At 40.9% G+C, this 19,830-nt stretch overlaps 1 protein-coding gene across 2 annotated transcripts in view; it reads left to right on the plus strand.

The window, feature by feature from the left end:
* The first annotated feature begins 1,918 nt into the window (after positions 1-1,918).
* Positions 1,919-19,830, plus strand: part of tcf20 (transcription factor 20) — a 33,829-nt gene continuing 15,917 nt past the window's right edge. Inside the window, exons 1-5 of one of the 2 annotated variants that reach the window (XM_057861538.1) lie at positions 1,919-2,411; positions 9,825-17,673; positions 17,815-17,908; positions 18,033-18,082; positions 18,439-18,494. In XM_057861538.1, the coding sequence (XP_057717521.1) occupies positions 10,786-17,673; positions 17,815-17,908; positions 18,033-18,082; positions 18,439-18,494 (7,088 nt within the window). In that variant the 5' untranslated portion in view covers positions 1,919-2,411; positions 9,825-10,785. Of the gene's footprint in view, positions 2,412-9,824; positions 17,674-17,814; positions 17,909-18,032; positions 18,083-18,438; positions 18,520-19,830 lie in introns of both variants that reach the window. The other variant, XM_057861539.1, reaches the window with a different exon arrangement.

Genomic DNA, 19,830 nt, shown 5'->3' on the forward strand with positions numbered 1-19,830 from the left:
GAAACCAAAAACTCAGAGGAAAAAAATGTGAAGAAAGGAGAAACTTGCGCGGACATCCAAAGGACCAGTGTAACGCCAGCAAGGTGAAGCCATTCACATTTCATATGCAGTAAACATTTTGTTGGGGTCCATGGTCCTACAGAGGACGAAGAGGTAAGCCATTTTGATATTTTTACTTATTTTTTTAGCGTGGCGTTTTGCCGTGCTGCTTCTGTCTGACAATGAATGACCTGAAAAAAATGAAAATGGTATCTGACTGCCACCGTTGTTACCTTTTCTGTTGTAAAGACACAACCTTAGTAAGGGGGAGGTGTAAATAAATTAATAGAATTAAGATTTGATATTAATGAAAAAACTGAAAGTGTTTGTTGGCTGTCACTGAGTAGCATTTGCGATCGCTACACAAAAATAGCAATGTAAATTGCCCCCAAGAACGGTCAGAGACATTAGACAACCAGAAGATATAATATATAAGAAAGACAGGGCATATGGTGGTAAAAGATTGGAAGAAGATTGTTGAAACAGGAGAATGTCATTGTCAGTGGCGTAAGGCAATGCACACAGGAAAAAAAGGTGTCGATAAAAAAGCTAACTCTGGATCAGGTCGGCTCTTTTGCCTGTCTTTTTCAGCCCTCGACACTCAAGCCATCTTTTCTTCCACATCTTTACTAATGAATTTGGCACCAGGGACATCATTTTCGGACAGAATTGGTAGGTTTAGCTCAGTAAACATCTCATTCGTACGCTGTTTCCACGCATTTACTATTAAGGACCAACGGGCCGATGACCCGCCTAGCAACAATTGCTAACGTCATGAATATTAATGAGCAAAAGTGATGTGTTGCTCGTCATTGCTTCATGTATTCCGATTTGGGGGACTTGACAGTTCAGACAGCAACCACATTCCGGGAAAATGTGGCCCAGATCGGATTTTAACCACATACGAAAGTGACCTGTATCAGTTTTGAAATGGTCCACTTTTATGCGACTTTTCCCTTTCGGACCGTCAAGTTAATGCCTCACTCGAGTCGGAAAAACACAAAAAAGTCGGATTCGTGCATTAAGACCTGCGGTATGAACATTACTTTAAATACATTGGATGTCTACTATTGTCAATGGCAGAAAATCAGCTAATTTTGGGTCACTTCCTTGTAAATTTTAGCGTAATTACAAGTATCTTACTGTTGATTTGTTGTCACTTCCTGCACATTTTAGGGCATTCAGGTGTCCCTCCCTGCACATTTTGGATCATTTCCTGTTGCTTTTAGGGTAGTTCTGTATGACTTCCTCAAGATTTTGGGATTGGGGATGTTTATGTCAATTTTTGGTGGAACCATACATTTTTGCCAAAATTGTACAAATTTTTGTGCGCCTTGATTTCCTACATTTGTAAGGTCTTAAGTATCACCAAAGAAAAATAAATATTATAATCAATTCTCTATAAAAAGTTAAACGTATTGAGTGCCAACTTCTGAATAGCTGTCCACTGTAGTGACCATTGTCCCTGAAACTGTCAGTATAGATCTGCTTTCCTGTATCGATATGCTGCATTCCAGCATGAATATGACACAGTACCAACAACAAAACATTCTGTAGTATATGCTCCCATTCTATGCAAGCTTATTTTGTATCGGTCATTGTACACTTGGGCCCTTATGAGACTAATTCACTTTCACTGAAGGTGGAACAAGAACAAAGGGAGGCTGGCGAGGAAAAATAGCATCAGCATAGAGTAACACAGTAACACTTAGTCACATCACACTTAGTATTAGTAAATTGTCTAATATTTTAGAATTAAAAATCTGACAGATAACATGAGATGGAGGGCTATAATGTGGAAGATGAGGGAGGGTGTGCAGGGAATATGTGTTTTGTGTGTGTATCAAGGCGGTCTTTCTGTTGCATGAAAAAAATAGTTGTCTTGAAGGGAAAGGAGCATGTGAGGAAGGTATGCAAATGCGTTTCAGGGGCGGAAAGTGACGTTAGGGTGCTTCGCAAGACGACTGGTAAGCTTGTTCGTTTCATGTTAGTTGACGATAGGTGCAATCACATCAGCGGTGTGAAAAGGAACAGTGGGAGAAAGAGAGAGAAGAGGGGGGCGGGGGTGACAGTGTGGACCTCACCGCTGACGGGACCCACAGGCACCCTGATTGTGCCCTGCTCTCATCATTTCTGGAGGTGAGGACAAAAGGGGAAAAAGAGGGGGGCATCGGAAGAGAGGCCCGGGATCCGACTGTCGTGACGGCTTTCCCCCGATATTTGTCGCCGATGGTCGGGGTTTCCTGGATCCATAAAGGCTGAGGAAAAGCGGCGTTGCATTCTACTCAAGACTGGTGTTTCCTGCCACAACAGCGGGATTGTCAAGAGGAACCATTCACTCTAAGCAGGGCCTTGTATTGCTACGTTTTCAGGTATGTGTTTAAGGTATGTTAGCTAGCTCCTGACCACTGGTCGCGATTGAAAACTGCCAGGCAGAGTGATGCTAATCATCTCGGATCACGTCTCTTGCATGTTTCCTTCATATACGCTAGCTAAACCAGTTTGTCACTGTTCCACTAAATGTGAGGGGGAACAGCTGCACCAAATCACCCCGGTTCGTAACTAAACGTCACTTTCAGCCTCTCGCTGCGTGAATATTTTCAATTACCATGGAAAAGTAGAATAAACCTTAATTAGCTTTATTGCTAAATTTGCTAAGCACAGCTTGTAGCGTTGCTAGCTCCCAATTTGCAGTGTGTGAGCTAACGCTAAACTCAAATTCTGTTAAAAGGGGCAGCACTGCTAAGCTCATTGCAATACGTTGGCTAAAAACAATAAAATGTTTCGCTACGGTATGAATATGACGCATTAATATGATTGCGTATGCTCTTACTCATATGATAGCCATATGCATGGCATTACATAGGCAGTTTCGTCTGTTGGCCATGCTCAGAGAGCTACTGTGATTAATTAGTAATCAACATATAAGGGTGGAGATCAGTAGAATCCCTCCAACAGTACAGATTTTTCACTATATTAGCCTGCAAGACTCTAATGGCATGTTTGAAGACACAACTGTCTCATACATTCACTGTTTTTGCGTTACGACGCATCATTGGTTTGCTTGTAACTCATGTGTAACATATTGTCAAAAAATCTCATTTTGGGTCATGTAGAGTAGGGCATATTTCTATACCAAATGATAATATTGTGGCCTACATGACTAACTGAGACCATTTTCCTCTAGATTTTATGTGTGGGTTGCGCGTTTCTGTGTCTGTATTTTGTTATTGTTTTTTTTTGTTGTTGTAATATATAGTAGTCCTTCTCAAAAAATAACATATTGTGATAAAGTTCATTGTTTTCTGTAATGTAGTGATAAACATTAGACTTTCATATATTTTAGATTCATTCCACATGGCTGAAGTAGTTCAGGCCTTTTATTGTTTTAATATTGATGATTTTGGCAAAAAAGTCAAGAAAAAACAAAAATCCTTATCTAAAAAAATTTGCATATTTCATCCGACCAATACAAACAAGGTTTTTTTTTTTTAATACAAAAAAGTCAACCTTCAATAAATTGTATTAGCTATGCACTCAATACTTTGTCGGGAATCCTTTAGGCCCAGAATGCTTCGATAGCGGCCTTAAAGAGCATACGACACGAGAAAAAAAGTCTTAAATGGCATTATTATGTGAATTAGAATCATATTTTGAGACAATTCGACTATATACAACAATTTAGCAAAGCGCAGATGACGAGAAATTAGTCTTTTAATCTGCCGGTTAGCCACGCCTACCATTATAGGGCTTTAGCGTCCCCAACAGGTGGATGACGTCAGCGGTAGACTGGGCTCATCGGTTTTACTATTCAGCCCATTGAGGGGGAATTATTCAGAACGAGGAAAACGCGACGAAGAGAGCCTCAAAATGTCATTGTTTCAGTCTCTCTACTCCAATATTTTTACAGGATATTCTTTTTATCCAAGTATTTTTCCCCAATAGCTATATAAATGGCTTGAGAAGGACCAGTCAGCCCGTCGAGGGGGAACTATTGACAACGAGGAAAACGCGACAAAGAGAGCGGCAAAATGTCATTGTTTCTGTCTCTTTACGTCAATATTTTTACAGGATATTCTTTTTATCCAAGTATTTTCCTCAATTGCTAAATAAGTGGCATGGTCATGACAAATAACAGTCTTGTGCTGATATATGGTGCTGGAATATGAAATAATAAAAATGCATTTATTCAGGTCGACATGGCAAAATTACTCCATAATGGTCAAAACTGTCGACTTCACCTTTACTGTCGCACCTCCCGAACGATATTTTATGACACCTAAATCGGACATATGTCATTTCCCTTCCCCGGCTTCGGAGAATGTAAACAAACCAGAAGGCGTGACAGCTAGCCGACATGCTAACCCGAACCGAGTGATGTTTCAAAGTCTTCGAAGCGGAAAATCACACATAACTAGCCTGGATTATTTGACATGACGACCTGGTTGTCGATTGTCTTCGCGGATCGGCAAACCGCCCGGTGGAGAGCAATTTACAGTTCGTTCCCCGGAGGAGGGTGGCTGGAGTTGTTGTGCAGCTAACATGCTGCTAATGAGCATGAGGAGAGCTTTTTACATGCCTCTCAATGATCAAACGTAAGTAGTCCTTCATTTAAAGGAAGTTTGTAGTGTTTACTTTGTAATCGCTGTATTCGTATTTGACATAATACAAAACAAGATGTTTACTCACTTCCTCGTAAATCAAATGGTCCCACAGTAAATATCCACGGTGAATGGGAACCTTTTGAGACTCCAAAAAGGCGCATACGCCTCTCCCTCATACAGAATGATTTTTCTGCAGCCGTTTGGCTGGCGTGATGCAAAAAATACACATATTAATCCGCAAAATCAGCTGAATCCTTCGTCCTCATACACAACAGTACACTGTATAGTGAAGAGGACGTCTTCTACCGTACACGTCACAGCGCCCTCCTCCTCAATGCAAGACCGAAGCCGGAAGTCACTCATTTTCATGGCGCGGGATTCAAAAAACTAAATAAATATAGCGATCGCTTCCACACACATCCAAGCGGTCCATATCATTCAGGGGCATAAAATACCGCGTGTATTATAAAATAAACATGCTTTTTCGTGTCACATGCACTTTAAGCTCATCCACAGTGTTTGGTCTGGTGACTCTCAACTTCTTCACAATATCCCACAGATTCTCTATGGGGTTCACTTCAGGAGAGTTGGGAGGCCAGTTGAGCACAGTAATGTCATGGTCAGTAAACCATTTACCTGTGGTTTTGGCACTGTGAGCAGGTGCCAGGTCGTGCTGAAAAATGAAATCTTCATCTCCATAAAGCTTTTCAGCAGATGGAAGCATTAAGTGCTCCAAAATCTCCTGATAGCTAGCAGCATTGACCCTGCCCTTGATAAAACATAGTAGACCAACACCAGCAGCTGACATGGCACCCCAGATCATCACTTACTGAGTAGAGGCGTGCGAAATTTCCGGTTCTGAGATTATTCGCGATTCGGCCGTGGAAGATTTGAGAACGACTGACAAAAATCCAAATTCCGATTATTGAATTACACCAGGTAAAGCAGACCTAAAACACAGTCAGCGCAGTTTTGGGGACGCAATGAGGAACAGACCGAGAGTAAATATCATGTTCAACTCGTGCCGCTAAAAAAAAAAAACAATAATACCTGACTGCGGCCGACAGCTGCTTCAAACAACGCCCAGTTGCTAGTTGCTACAAACATACGGCTATAGTAGATATCACATATTTGTAGAACTAGATGCAAAATGACAGACGACGGCGCCAGTAGAACATGTAAAAAGAACTAGATACAAAATGACAGACTTGCCGTTTAGTAGTTGCCGCGTTGTTAACAGCTGCCATCTTAAAGCAGTAGATTTCTCTAGAAGGCCTTGTTGTAGCCAACCTAATTACTTTTTATCTATAAAAAAAACAAAAAACAAATCGGCAAAATCTTAACTTGAATCCATCTTTAAATGATGAAACAGTTTTAAAACTTTGATATGTCGAAAGTAGACAGAAGGGAAATTATGGAATAATGGGAGAATTTTAACAACTTTAACGGTTGGTTCACATCATTAAATTAATTGAATGTAGTTTAAAGCTGCCGATACAGAATGGGACTTGAGTATTTTATTTACTGTTTTAAACTGTCAACATGATACTGAAATATTAGTTTGGTTTAGCCTGAGAGGATTTTTGAACAATTTTGAAACTAATGTACAATACATTTGAAGCGCGGGGGGGAGTAACATAAAAAATCGATTTATAATCGAATTGGAGCCTCTGAATCGTAATCAAATTGTTAGGTGCCAAAAGATTCCCACTTCTATGACTGAGGTACTTGACACTGGACTTCAGGCATTTTGGCATTTCCTTCTCCCCAGCCTTCCTTCAAACTCTGACACCTTGATTTCTGAAGGACATGCAAAATTTGCTTTCATCTGAAAAAAAGTACTTTGGACCACTGAGCAACAGTCCAGTGCTGCTTCTCTGTAGCCCAAGTCAGGCGCTTCTGCTGCTGTTTCAGGTTCAAAAGTGGCTCCAGCACACGCCTGTGCACTGTGGCTCTAGATGTTTCTACTCCAGACTCGGTCCACTGTTTCTGCAGGTCCCTCAAGGTCTGGAATCGGCCCTTCTCCACAGTCTTTCTCAGGGTCTGGTCACCTCTTCTGGTTGTGCAGTGTTTCCTGCCACACTTTTTTCTTCCCACAGACTTCCCACTGAGGTGCCTTGATACAGCACTCTGGGAACAGCTTATTCGCTCAGAAATTTCTTTCTGTGTCTTAGCCTCTTGCTTGAGGGTGTCAATGATGGCCTTCTGGACAGCAGTCAGGTCGGCAGTCTTGTCCTTGATTGCGGTTTTGAGTAATGAACCAGGCTGGGAGTTTTTAAAAGCTTCAGGAATCTTTCGCAGGGGTTTTGAGTTAATTCGTTCATTCAGATGATTAGGTTGGTCGATTTCGTTCATTCAGATGATTAGGTTAGTCACTTATTTGGAGTACGTTTTCATGATATGCAAATTTTTTGAGACAGGGATTTTTGTTTTTTCTTGACTTTTTTGCCAAAATCATCAATATTAAAACAATAAAAGGCTTGAACTACTTCAGTTGTGTGTAATGAATCTAAAATATATGAACGTCTAATGTTTATCACTACATTACAGAAAAGAATGAACTTTATCACAATATGCTAATTTTTTGAGAAGGACTAGTATATTTTTATTATTAATTATAAATTAACAAAATGTTAATCAAACCAACATTAATAAAATCAGATACCTGGTTATAGCCCCCAATAACACTCAAAAGTTCATTTGGTTTACTTTTCTTTTTAAATGTCATATTATTTTACTTTTTTCTTTTGTTTGGCTAGCTCAAATTAAATGAAAAAAAAAAATAAGCCATTTAAGAATATTTTCTACCATTCATCACCATAGTCGTGATCGTGGCTTTTTATTAATTTTTATACTTAATTCTGAGAATACAGTCAGACAGAAAGTGGTTTTGGGGGACAACAAAAGATGTCCAATTCATTTAAACTGAGAGGACTGACTTTGAATGCCCAACATTTCCACGGTAGACAACACTAGACATAGCGCCACTAAATGCGGCCAATGGGTTAAATTAATACCCTAATAAATTGTTAATAGTTCGATTATAACGACTGGCTCTATAGTGTACTATACAAAGCACAATTGACCAAACGTGTTGAAAGGCAATTAACCAATCTGTTGGTGAAAAAGTAGACAATGCAAGGCAATTATGGGTCCTGACCCCATTAAAAAGGATACAATCCCTCAAATTGTGAGCCATAATAATTAAAAGAAGTAAACACACAGTAAAGTTAGACATTTAGTGTCACTGTAATAGTTTGACTTTATGAAGTTGTTTTATTTTAGGTGTGAGTGTTGTTTGAATGTGTTACTCTATTTCCCAAGTTGCCTACTCCCACTGCCTTACTTTTGTGTTCACCTAACCTGTTTATTAGTTAGTAGGAAGAATGCTTTAAAGCATCTTCCAATTACTGTTTTAAAAAAAAAAAAAAAAAAAAAGCCGAAGTCCACAACGAAATCATTGTTTTCATAAATGTTTACAAAGACTGGATTGGATTTAAATGAAAAAAGTGTATAGTGTAAGAGCATTCGCAAATTATGTAGTCTAGAGAATAATCTAGGCCTATATTTCACTCTTTAGTGGACGTATTCTTTCCAAATGGAAACATACAACAACTCTCTATTGACATCCAGTTTATCCACTGTGCAAAGCACAACCATACAACCCACATAATACTGATCAGCCAAATTTATGACCGCTGACACAGTAAATCTTTCTAATACAACTGCTGTAATGAATTGTAATTCAGCCTTTTGGAAAGGTAATGTTCAGTTTTGAATGGCAATGGAAGATCTGTATTCATTTAGCGATAAGTTCGTCATCAGCATTTCCTAATCTTTTTGTCTCAAATAACTCACGCCAAATTCTTAGAATGCTCTTCACGTCAATATAGCCACCATAATATTGCATTTCATAATATTGTAGCATTACTTTTTTTTTTTTTTTTCTTTTTAAACAATGTTAATTTGGTAAAGTTCTTGCACTCATCATTGTGCACGTGGTAATAATGCCGCGGCTGTTTAGTGTACAATTTAACTTAATTGTGCTTCAAGGTGTATTTATTTAAATTTATGAAAATAGTGCACTTCTTTTAGTATAGTCTTATTTGTATTATAAAAGTGTATACATAGTGCAACTACAGTGGTACCTCAACATACGATCGCTTTGACACGTGATCTTTTCGACATCCGACATAAAATTTGACTCGCCATTTATTTCAACATCCACGACATGCTCAAAATACGACAACATGACAGCACAGCAGGCAAACGCACGGCAGATTTACTTGAGAGAAATCAACACAAGTTTCAAAAAGGTACAGGTGGTGAAACAAGGAAAAAGGTGACGCTTACCATTGAAATGATGATGCAAATTATAAAAAAATAAGAACATAGGGTGTGTGTACGTGAACTGGCTCAACAATACATCTCCACGGTCCTCCTCCGACCACTGTTCGCCAGTCTTTATAAGTTAAGGTGACAATTACTATTGTGGTAACATAACCAAAGAAATCGCCAGCTTCGCCATTTATTCCATTGACTTGTGCAACGCCTACTGTCCCCCGAAGTTGACATGTTCTCGAGAAAACATTTAAAGTAAAAGTAAGCTTTCCCTCTCTTTGTCACGTCAGCCGCTCAGTGCGTTCAGGTACAGCTAAAAACGTCCGCCACATTAGAACCCGATTCGTTACGTTATTACAAGAATTATTGTTGTATTATTATTCCGATTTTTATTTATAATTTTTTTTTTTTTTTTTTTGCTATGTGTAACTGCCATTTGTAATATTACCAGCAGTATTTATTAAGGATTTAGGGAAAAGCGGCATGGACAATGAATGAATGAATGGAGGTTTTTGGGCTGTGGAACGAATTAATGGAATTATAATGTATTCTTATGGGGAAAATCCTGCTCGACATACGACCATTTTGACTTACAAACAAGGTCCTGGAACAAATTAACTTTGTATGTAGAGGTACCACTGTATATATAATTACTATAAGCATGAATTAATGATGTCTTTTGTTTACTTGCCTTTAAGTTATAAAGGATAAATAGCTGACCGTTTAATCTTGACGTACCATGTATTGTACATGAGGTTATAACTGTTTGTAGTACGTCTTCATTGTATGTTATATTGTTTTGTCTGTCACATGCTGACTAATACTTTTTTTTCCCAACAGACTTATAAGCCTCTGGTCAGCGGCGGCTGGAAAAATAATTTTATCTGCATGGAGTTACTGAAGGAAAACAACAAGAAATGGACTTTGAAGGAAGTGAACTTGGAAGTGGAATAAATGGATTATCTTCGTTTTTGGTATTAAATTCCTTTGGAACTGTGTAGAATTAAATGATGGTTGACACACAATACCAAAGGTAAGACGAATAAATGCTGAAGTACCAGTAGAGCATCAAGAGGAATTTGAGGAATTTATGCCCAGAAATAATGAAATAAAAGGGACCAAAGACGTATGACCGAGAAGAATGCACATAGTAACAAAAAAATTACATGATATGAAATGAGAATGACCAACACGAGTGAAAGTGCTGTGCAGCTTCCAAGAGTGGAACATCAAAGGAGTTCTGGGAAGTACTTTGTAAGCCTGTTTACAGACTTTTTTGACACGACTCATCTCACGCAAGTGTGGTCCACTTCCTGGCAAAATTACACAAATTGACAAAGGAAAGTAACTCTTCTGAGAATTCTGTTTCAATGGAATATAAACTTTTTGCGCAATTGTATTATTCCATAATATTCATCCTAAAAAAAGAGCTATGTTTACTGAAGCTGTCGTGGTTCAGCATCTGCAAAAGAGACATTTAAAGCTGCCTTACATAGTGACGTGTTAGTTATCCATGAGATATTCTTGATGCCAAACTAGTTGAGCTGCAGAAGCAATTACAACAAATCCGCTGTGATGTGAACCACAAAAAACTGAGAACAGTTTTTCTCTGTGGTACAACCATCATCATCATATACTAATGTCTCGTGGATATAAGAATTTCATTTAAAAAAAAAAAAAAACACAACAAAACACTTTCTTCTGCATCCATGGTTGCTGGGATCAGCTCTTCATTTATACATCGGACGCATTTCCCACTGACACTTACCAGTGCTGTCTTTCTTTAGCACAAAAGGAAAACATGCAGAACTTTTCTAATAGCCCCACCCCCCATACTCTTGCCCCTGGCTTTGGCATGAGGAGTGGAGGTGGACCGTCCTACCCGCCTCAACCAGCAGAACCCCAGTTGTCCCCAAGGATGGCAGAAGATTATGCAGCGATACAACAGCAGAGCCTGCACAGAAGCCATCCCCACTCCAGTCAAGCCAGCCCCATGCTTGCTTACAACGCTCGAAACAGAGGTGTTGTAGAGCCGCCCACACAGGCTAACATTCACAGCAGCAGTAACAACCCTTACAGGAAAGACACAATGGATTATTATTTTTCATTGGGCGCAAAGGACAAAAACAGAAGAGGAGGTCTGGTCTATGGAACGGGATTTGGTTACCCAAATATTGATGGACACATACCTCCACAGTACAGACATTCTGCCTCTGGGTCTGTATTATCATCTGGCATCATGTCACAATATTCAGTAGACTATGGACCTAGCACAGGTTCAGGTGGAGCATCTGGAGCATTCTCTCCTCATCAATACAACATGAGTCAGAACGCTGCAATGCAGGCCATGCCAGCTTCTCAGAGCCGTCAACATGGGCAAACATTCTCTCCTGTCCACCATGGGCAGCAGCATCGGAGTTATCCAAGCTCTGGGCACAGAATGACCCCTCAATATCCACAATACTCTCCACAGCCTGGAGTGTCCACAGGGTCATCGGGAATGTACAGCCCCCCTCCACAGAGATATGTTGATGGGACTGCTAACACCGGTTTTGATCCCAAAATCAACAGTTCACACAGTGTCAACTCAAGTGCAAACTCTGTCTCTGGTTCAGCTGCTGCTAACAATATGGGGCCAGTGGAAAGTGTTCAGCAGCGTTACCATGCAGCAAATTTTTCTGGATATATTCCACAGATGCAAATGCTTCACAAGGAAGGCACACTCCAGCATTGCAACACACAGCACAATTTAGGTGTGGGTTTTGAAAATCCTGTTAAAATGCAGCACCAGAGCCCAAATAAAAGCACCATATATGGTAAACATCAACAGGCCTCCACCCCCAGTATACCTCACACAACATCTCAAGAACTAGCCAAATCCCCAATGCATCCTCAACAAAGTCAGATAAACCAAAACCTGAGCCCGATATCCAACCCGTCCCCAGCTGCCTCTGCAGTACATTCACCAAGCTGTAGATCCACTCCTTCCCCTTTGCTGGGAGTTTCAGAAACCTATGTCAACACCTCTGGCCATTCCAACTCTTCATCTACCGTCCATAGCAGCAGCCGGAGTCATAGATTAATACAGGCTGTGTCACAGTTAAGTCCGACACCAAACTCAAACAGTAGCATCAGTAGTTGTGGTAGCAACGGCAGTCACAAAGGTCATAACATCAGTAATATTGGACTAAACAGTGTGCCACCTACAAGTTGCAACAAAAGTGGTCTAGGTTCAACACATGCTCCCCGGGAGGAAGGTCCCTGTAGTTATTCATCTCCTACAGCTGGAAAAATACAGGATGCAGGACTAAATAGTCTTAATGCTCTGAGCTCCCAGGTAGCTAATTTACCCAACACCATTCAACACATGCTGCGCACTGACAATGTATTCTCACAGAAAAAAGGCAAAGATGGCGGACAGGTGCAACAAACAGCTCACAGTGTTTCCCCATTGGAACCAAGAAGTAGAAATGCAAGTACAGCCTCGAGTACTGGCACACTAAAAGATGGAACTATTGTAGGAATTGCTGAAAGTGCTGGTCTAGAAACTGTTGCTAATGAAGATGCCTCTTATATGTCAGCTGAGACCAAGACAGAGCAAGAGGATCATTTAATAGAGGGACATCAAAGAATGAGGCAGATGAGTGGTGCAAGCAATGTACCTGAACAAAACTTTTACAATCCCCTTCAGAGTCAAAACGACTCACAACCTGGTCAAGCCTTAAATGCTAAAACATTCACATACAAGTCACCACCAAAAGAAATGCTCTCTAAAGCAAACGTTCACATTGCTTCTACTTTAGCATCCCTGTCTTCTGGATGTCCGTCATCAGAGGTGGATCCAAATTCACATTCAAAACCTCCAGTTTCCTCATCTGCCTCCTGTATTATTACTCCCCCCCAGGCAAACTGTGTCTCACATCCTAGTTTATTGAATAATAACTCAAAAGGTGGCCTTAAGAAAAGTGCCGAAATAAAAAATGAACAAATCAAAACTGAACATGAAGAGGGAGTCAAAGTGGAGAGAGGCAATATTGAAACACTACGAGATGGAGAAATCGACAGAAAGCATAGCCAGGATAAAGAAAATGTGTTGCACACAGCTTCAACGGCACATAATGAGAGTGAACAAAAAGCAACAACTGAGGAGCAGTTAAGTGTTGGTGTGATTGTCTCAGCTCGTTCTGAGGCAAGTCAAGTTGAAAAAAGCAAGCAAACGCAAGACCTCTGTTTGAAGGAGAAGCAATCTCAGTCCTATTTGAAAGAGTCAACAAGTCATAATGGCGAGGAGAGTATTGATCTTAGTCGATATTCATTGCAGCAGCAAAAAGTTAATGTTGAACAGACCCACAATCTTAATCAGTTTGGATCACATAAATATGGTTTTGTTGGATCAACATATAGCTCAGATGTGTCTTTAGGTAAAAAAGGAAGGACTGGCCCATCAGGTGTAGGTGAATCCAGTTCTAGAAATTATCAGCATTCTGCTTATGGCCCTGAGTATTCAAAGGATTTGAGTTCTCTAACAGAGGCATTTGGGAAGAGAGGGCAGGCAATAGGAACAAAAGGCCAAGAAGACATTTCTCAAATTCATCACTTCCCTAGCCTTTTACAAGAGGTTCTTCAAGGGTATAATTTAGATCGACGTTATGGAAGACCAGAACAGGCATTTCCTGCACATCTCCAAGTTCAACAACAATTTCAAACACGATACCCATATGGTATGACAGAAAATATTAGGATGGTGGATACTGCAGCCAGTGGCACATTGGGCCAAGTAGGCACCACTGGAAAGCCCCTACATCCAAATAACCGGAATGGAAGTAAAACCAATTTTGCCACAGGGCCTCAATCCTCAATAAAACCAGAAGCATCCAATACCAAGGTAATGCAAAATACTGCAAAAAAAGAAGTTGATTACTCTGAGGATCATTTAACACGAGTTTCAGATGCACAGTCAATACAACCAAAACATATCAATTTAGCAGACTACACTCTTCCACAAAGAAAAACATCCACTTCATCTGCTGTACAGGAGCTCCTTTTACAAGAACCTGAGCCACTGAAAGGGTGTACCAGTCAAGCAGATTCTCAGAAATCAGAGCGTCGCTCTGTCATTTGTGATGTGTCACCAAACAGACGTAGCACACCAGAGAAGGACAGGGAAAATAACAGAGAGCGGGAGAAAAATCAGAGTGCAGCCTCGGTCATTCAGCAGTCATTTTCCTCCCCAGCATCGGCCAACGATTTAATTAAAAAGGACATTTTAGATAAGAAAGTAGTAAAAATTGAAACGGCACCCAAAGAGATTGTTCCAAATCCTGATTTTCATGGCAGTGGTGAAACTAATGAGACTGATATAGAATGTTCCTCAAAATCTGTTCAGTCATCCATTGTGCTAAATTCTGACCCCTATAGGCACTTGTTGCCCCATTCTTTGAGCACAAATCCTTTATCTTCACCATCAAGACATCAGTCACATCTTCATGGTATGGATTTAGGAACAAGCAATTCCACCAGTTTCCCTGGTTATCGGTTTGGAGAAACGAGAAACAACAATATGCCACGTGGCCACCCTCATTTTCCTTCCCACCATCCATATCACAGTTTAACATCACAGCCTCAAACTACAAATAAACTTCAAATGTATCCTCACCCTCGTGGGTCGTTCCAACATTCAAATGAAATAACTGATTGGGTGAAAACAATGAACAGAACTTCCAAGGATATAACAACAATGCCAGGTTCTTCCCCAGGAAGACATAAAGTTGGCCTATCGGAGCACATACAGAGGATGATCCCACAAACAGACTTGCACAGTGATCAAAATGCAAGCAAAACACTGCTCCATCAACAAAGTGGATACTATGACATGAAAATGTGGGAGACAACACACCCAGGTCCAGATGGAGTTAGAATGCTTGAAGGTGATTCTTGCTATAGAACACAAGCACTTCCTCCACCATCATCTGTTTCACAGGGCACCTTGCCCCATCATAAGGCTCATGGCCCAAATACAAATGAACATGAGGAAGCTAAACCTCCCTGCTTTCCTCCTCCATACAACGATGGTAAACCTCAAACTGACGTAACTTCTACTCAACCAAGGGTGCAGCGGCAAACTAAGTCTGGAGGTCCTGCAGAGACAAATCCTCTTATTTTGAGAAGAAGAGTGCGTTCTTTTATCTCTCCTATTCCTGCTAAAAGGCTACTGCAGGATCCATCTCAGCAGAGGGCAGCTACAAATTCACACCTTCCTGTGGTGCCCTCAGACTCAAACCATCACAATGAAGATGAATCAACCTCTTCTGATATTCCACAGCTCACGTCCCCATTGCCCGGTGACAATGCTTTTAAATCTCTGTCTCCATCAAGTGGTAATATAAAGGCCTTGCCTCCAAAGAAAGGACGTGGTTTGAAACTTGAGGCAATTGTTCAGAAAATATCACCAAGTGTAACAAAGTCTGCAGGCAATATTGATGATGGAACAAGCCATTACCCAGGCTTTTCTAATGCAACAGTCCCACCGTTTACTGAGTCACAGGACCAGGAAATAAACCATTTTCCACGTGTTACAGGAGGAGATGATTGTTTTGACGATGTTCACTCATTAAATGACATGATTCCCTTTAGAGGTGTAGATGAGACTGGCCCATTACCACTGTCTGCCTACCCATGTGATCCACAAACTCGCAGACAAAAAGACTTTGACTTTGGGTTAGGAGCTTCTGTGGTATCAGCGTCTGGTGAAAAAGAGGACTTTGCGTTGCTCGGACCTTTACCCCCTCCTCCACCACTTCCTCGTCCAGTTCAGGGGTCTCCACCTCCATCTTCATCTGCGCTGTCTGACATTCAACATTTTACCAATACTTACCAGCAGCTTGAGACGAGAAGAGGAGAGCAGTCTGCTGCTAACCTTCTTCGACAGAAAATTCAAGAATCTGGCATAGGATTTGATGATTATACTGGCAGTGACTACTACAGAGCTACCTCACCCCGTCACAGTCTGTCTCAAGGTCATGTTCTAAGCAGACATCAGATGTCTTCTCCTCGGCCAAATCTGTCAGCACAAGATTGTAAAACTCCAGAGAATGCTGTGCCTAAAGGCTATTTTCCATCTGGCAAAAAAAAGGGAAGGCCAGTTGGAAGTGTGAATAAACAAAAGCGTGCTCAAGGCCAAACACCAATCCAGTCACAAACCCAAGCTCAAAACATGAATCCAAATTCTCAGCTGCCACCAATTTCCATTACAGCAGGCCCAACAATACCAGACGCAGTTGAAACTACAAGCACGGTCACCTCCATTATAGAAAACAAAACCACTCCCCCTCTAACCCCTCCCATTTTAACCCAGGTTGTTAAAATGGACGTTGAGAGTGAACCAATTCAACCAGAGATTGATATCAAACCTGTGAGACGGCGGCGCAAAGGTTTGAATGACGAAGATGAATCACCAGAGAGTCGTCAAAGGATTAGAAGAGGGGGGGCACCAGCATCACAATCAGTGGCAAGAGATAACCCAGAAATCCAGTTAGGGGCAAAAGGGCCTAACAGTACAAATAGAGCATTCCTGGATGCAAATCTAAAAGGCCTTTTTGTTCCACATATTCATGTGGAGAACAAAATACCAGAGATTGGGTCCGTGTGCACCATTGTAAATGCGGAGGATGACAAGTTGAAAGGAGAACGTGGTGTGATTGGAGGGAAAACAGGCGGGAGTGGAATTGACTCTATACCAAGCTCAACTCTTTTCTCACACTTATCAAAGAGAGAATCTGAGATGAGGGAGACTGACCAGGCTGAATCTTCTCTTCAGTCAGGAAAAACACTTCCTTCATCTGGCTATGTCGTTTCAGGACCTACTCTTACAGAAACTAAACACTCTGGCCGTCAGCTTTGCTGTTTATGTAAAAAATGGGCCAATTACAAACACCTTGGAGATCTTTATGGGCCTTACTATCCTGCCGAATATGCTGCCAAGCTTCCCAAAAACCAGCCCCAGGTTAGACAATGTCATACAATCATGGGCGCAACCAAAAGCGGTGAAAACTCAGAAATTGGCTCGAATGCTTTAGATGCTTTGCTTAACCTACAAAAACATGTTCTATTGTCCAGACCCACGGCAATGAGTAGTAACTGCTCTGTGAGCTTGGATTCAAATATAACACCTATTTCCACTACAGCAAAAACTCCTTTATTAGCTTGTAGAGAGAATATGATTGGGGAGACCAGCACCATTGCCTCTTCCTACACTACCAATAAACCTTTATCCTGGGAAATGATCCCTGATATAAGACCTATTCCAGATCTAAAAAGAGAGAGAGATTTTGACGTTGAGCAACAGCCGGTGCCAATGCAGCTGCAAGGGCAGCCAGCAGACGAAGGCCAACAACGACCGCAACACCGAAAGCTGACCTCACACCCACGCTTTAAACGGAGGCACAAATCTAGTGAGAAGTCTCCCAGAATGGTGCCCTCCAACAGTAAGGCGTCACTGCCGTTCCAGCCTCCGCCACCAGCTTTGGACTCCCTGGGCCCATTGGCTCAGCTTGCCCAGTTGCCCCAGATGCCCATGGACCCTGAGGAGCTATGGGTTCATGAAGGATGCATCGTGTGGACCAGTGGCGTATACCTTGTCAATGGGAGACTTTATGGCCTGCAAGAGGCACTAGATGGCGCCAGAGAAACGGTAAGCATATCCATTTGATCTGCTTTTGTTTGAAATTTTTTTTGAGTTCATGGAACATTTTTTTGGTAATCATTCTAAGGAGGTTGCTGTGTTCTATCCATGTCTGAATTGCTTTTGTTTATTTTTGCTTTTGTATCTTAGAGCTGTTCATACTGTGAGATGGTTGGCTCCACCCTGGGCTGCTACAGTAAAGGCTGTATACGTCGATATCACTATCTCTGTGCCATTGAAACAGGTGAGCAAAAATCTTACTCATCATGGATAGATAACCCTGTCACTTCAGACAGACCCACCATATAGTTTACTTTTTTTGTATAGCAGTCCTGTTTTGTATTGATATTTTTTTCCCTCCCTTTCAGATTGTTCTCTCAATGAAGATAACTTCTCACTGCGGTGTCCGAAGCACAAGGTAAAATAGTAAACAGTTTGCGATGTATTAATGACATTGAAAAGGTGATTGTTGAATGCTCCGCTGCTGCCTGTGCTGTTTGCATCAACCGAGTTCAATGAAGGGACTCTGTACGTGTGCTCCAACCCAGTTTTTGAGTGTGACTTCAGACACCCTCCACCTCCGACGTTACGTTAGTCGAGCAACAGAACTCACCCAATAGCGCGGGCACAAATATAACGTTATGAAGGTTGCAGGGTTATTTCATAATAGTAGATAGAGGTTTTTACTTCACATTGCAATTACACAGTAATTTCCCACAGCACTATTTCACTCTATTACTGATTGACGTTTTTGGTCACCTCTGTCTTCTTCAGGTTACCCAGAACGTCCGGCATGCCAAATCAGTGTACCTGGAGCAGTCTGAGAGAGGGTGAGACAAATTGAGTCTGGAAGCAGTAAGTGTGCTTTAGACCTTCATATTTTCAATGTTAGATATGTACAGTGATCCCTCGTTTTTCGCGGTTAATGGGGTGTAGAACCCGCCGCGTCAAGTGAAAAAGCGTGAAGTAGCGACACCCCCCCCCCACCACCAAAATGGTTTTTTGTGTGTGTGTGTAATGTATTTATTCAGATTTAGCATTGGAAAGAGATGCATATAAGATGTTTTTTCACTTTTTCCCACCAAAGTATAATTTCTGAAATTAAATAAATAAATAAATGGTTTTTAAGCACTTCAAATGGAATAATTATGATGTTTTAAACATGTTACTATCCCACCAAATTCTTTTTAAACAAGAATAAAGTAGAAAATTGCTTGTCTTATTAAATGCTTCATTGAGTGAGTCAACTCAAATCCACTCTCGCTGCTCACTTAGACACAATGAGTTGCCACAGCAACTGTTTCACAAGTTAAACGATGATTGACGTATGCAGCACTTTGAAGTTTCGGCTTCCATGCTCTGTCCGGCAAGATCAAACCTTAACGTCTGTCAATCATCGTTAACTTTTATAAGCAACTCCAGTGTACTGTCTGACCAAGAAAAGCATTGGGAGGGAGAGTGAGACTTGTGATCAGATCAGGAGAGCTCATTTGTTATAATTAGAAATGTCCCGAGCAGTGTTGTTAATAATGGCGTTAGCGTGTAACGGCGTTACTAAATGCGTTATTTTTTTTTCAGTAGTAAGTAACCTAATGAATGACTTTTATCATCTTTACAACGCTGTTACCGTTGCTGAGGATGTAAAGGCGTGCGTTTTTATATGTTACTACGCTGGTTGAATATCCTCAATACCCCTGTGTCTAGTTAAGTTTAGGGTAAAGACTTGGGCTAGGACGACTGTCCCAAAAACACTTTGAACTTCACATAGTGTGACCTATGTTGTTTTTTTTTTCATTAAAAAACAAAAAGTAAAACACCAGTTACTTTGCCAAGTATCTAATTACTCTTACATTCAGGTAACTGAGTTACTAACTCAATTATCTTTTGGGAGAAGTAATTTGTAACTGTAATTAATTACTTTTTGAAAATAAGATTAACAACACTGGTCCTGAGCGCATATTTTTGCACCCTAGTCCAAGTCACCTGATTTTGAGAGAGTCCTGTTCCGATACGAAGGGTGGGGGTGGGGGGGTTGTATATATATATTTTTTTTAACTAAAGATCCAAACATGTTACAGTACTGTACTGTTTAAAGTACTTCCTCTTTTTTCAGGGGGTGTTGTTATGTTGTCCTCCAATGAAATACAAGGCTTGGTCTTTTCTTGT

The sequence above is a fragment of the Corythoichthys intestinalis genome, chromosome 16 (genome assembly GCF_030265065.1).
Source record: "Corythoichthys intestinalis isolate RoL2023-P3 chromosome 16, ASM3026506v1, whole genome shotgun sequence".
Taxonomy (NCBI): Eukaryota; Metazoa; Chordata; class Actinopteri; order Syngnathiformes; family Syngnathidae; genus Corythoichthys; species Corythoichthys intestinalis.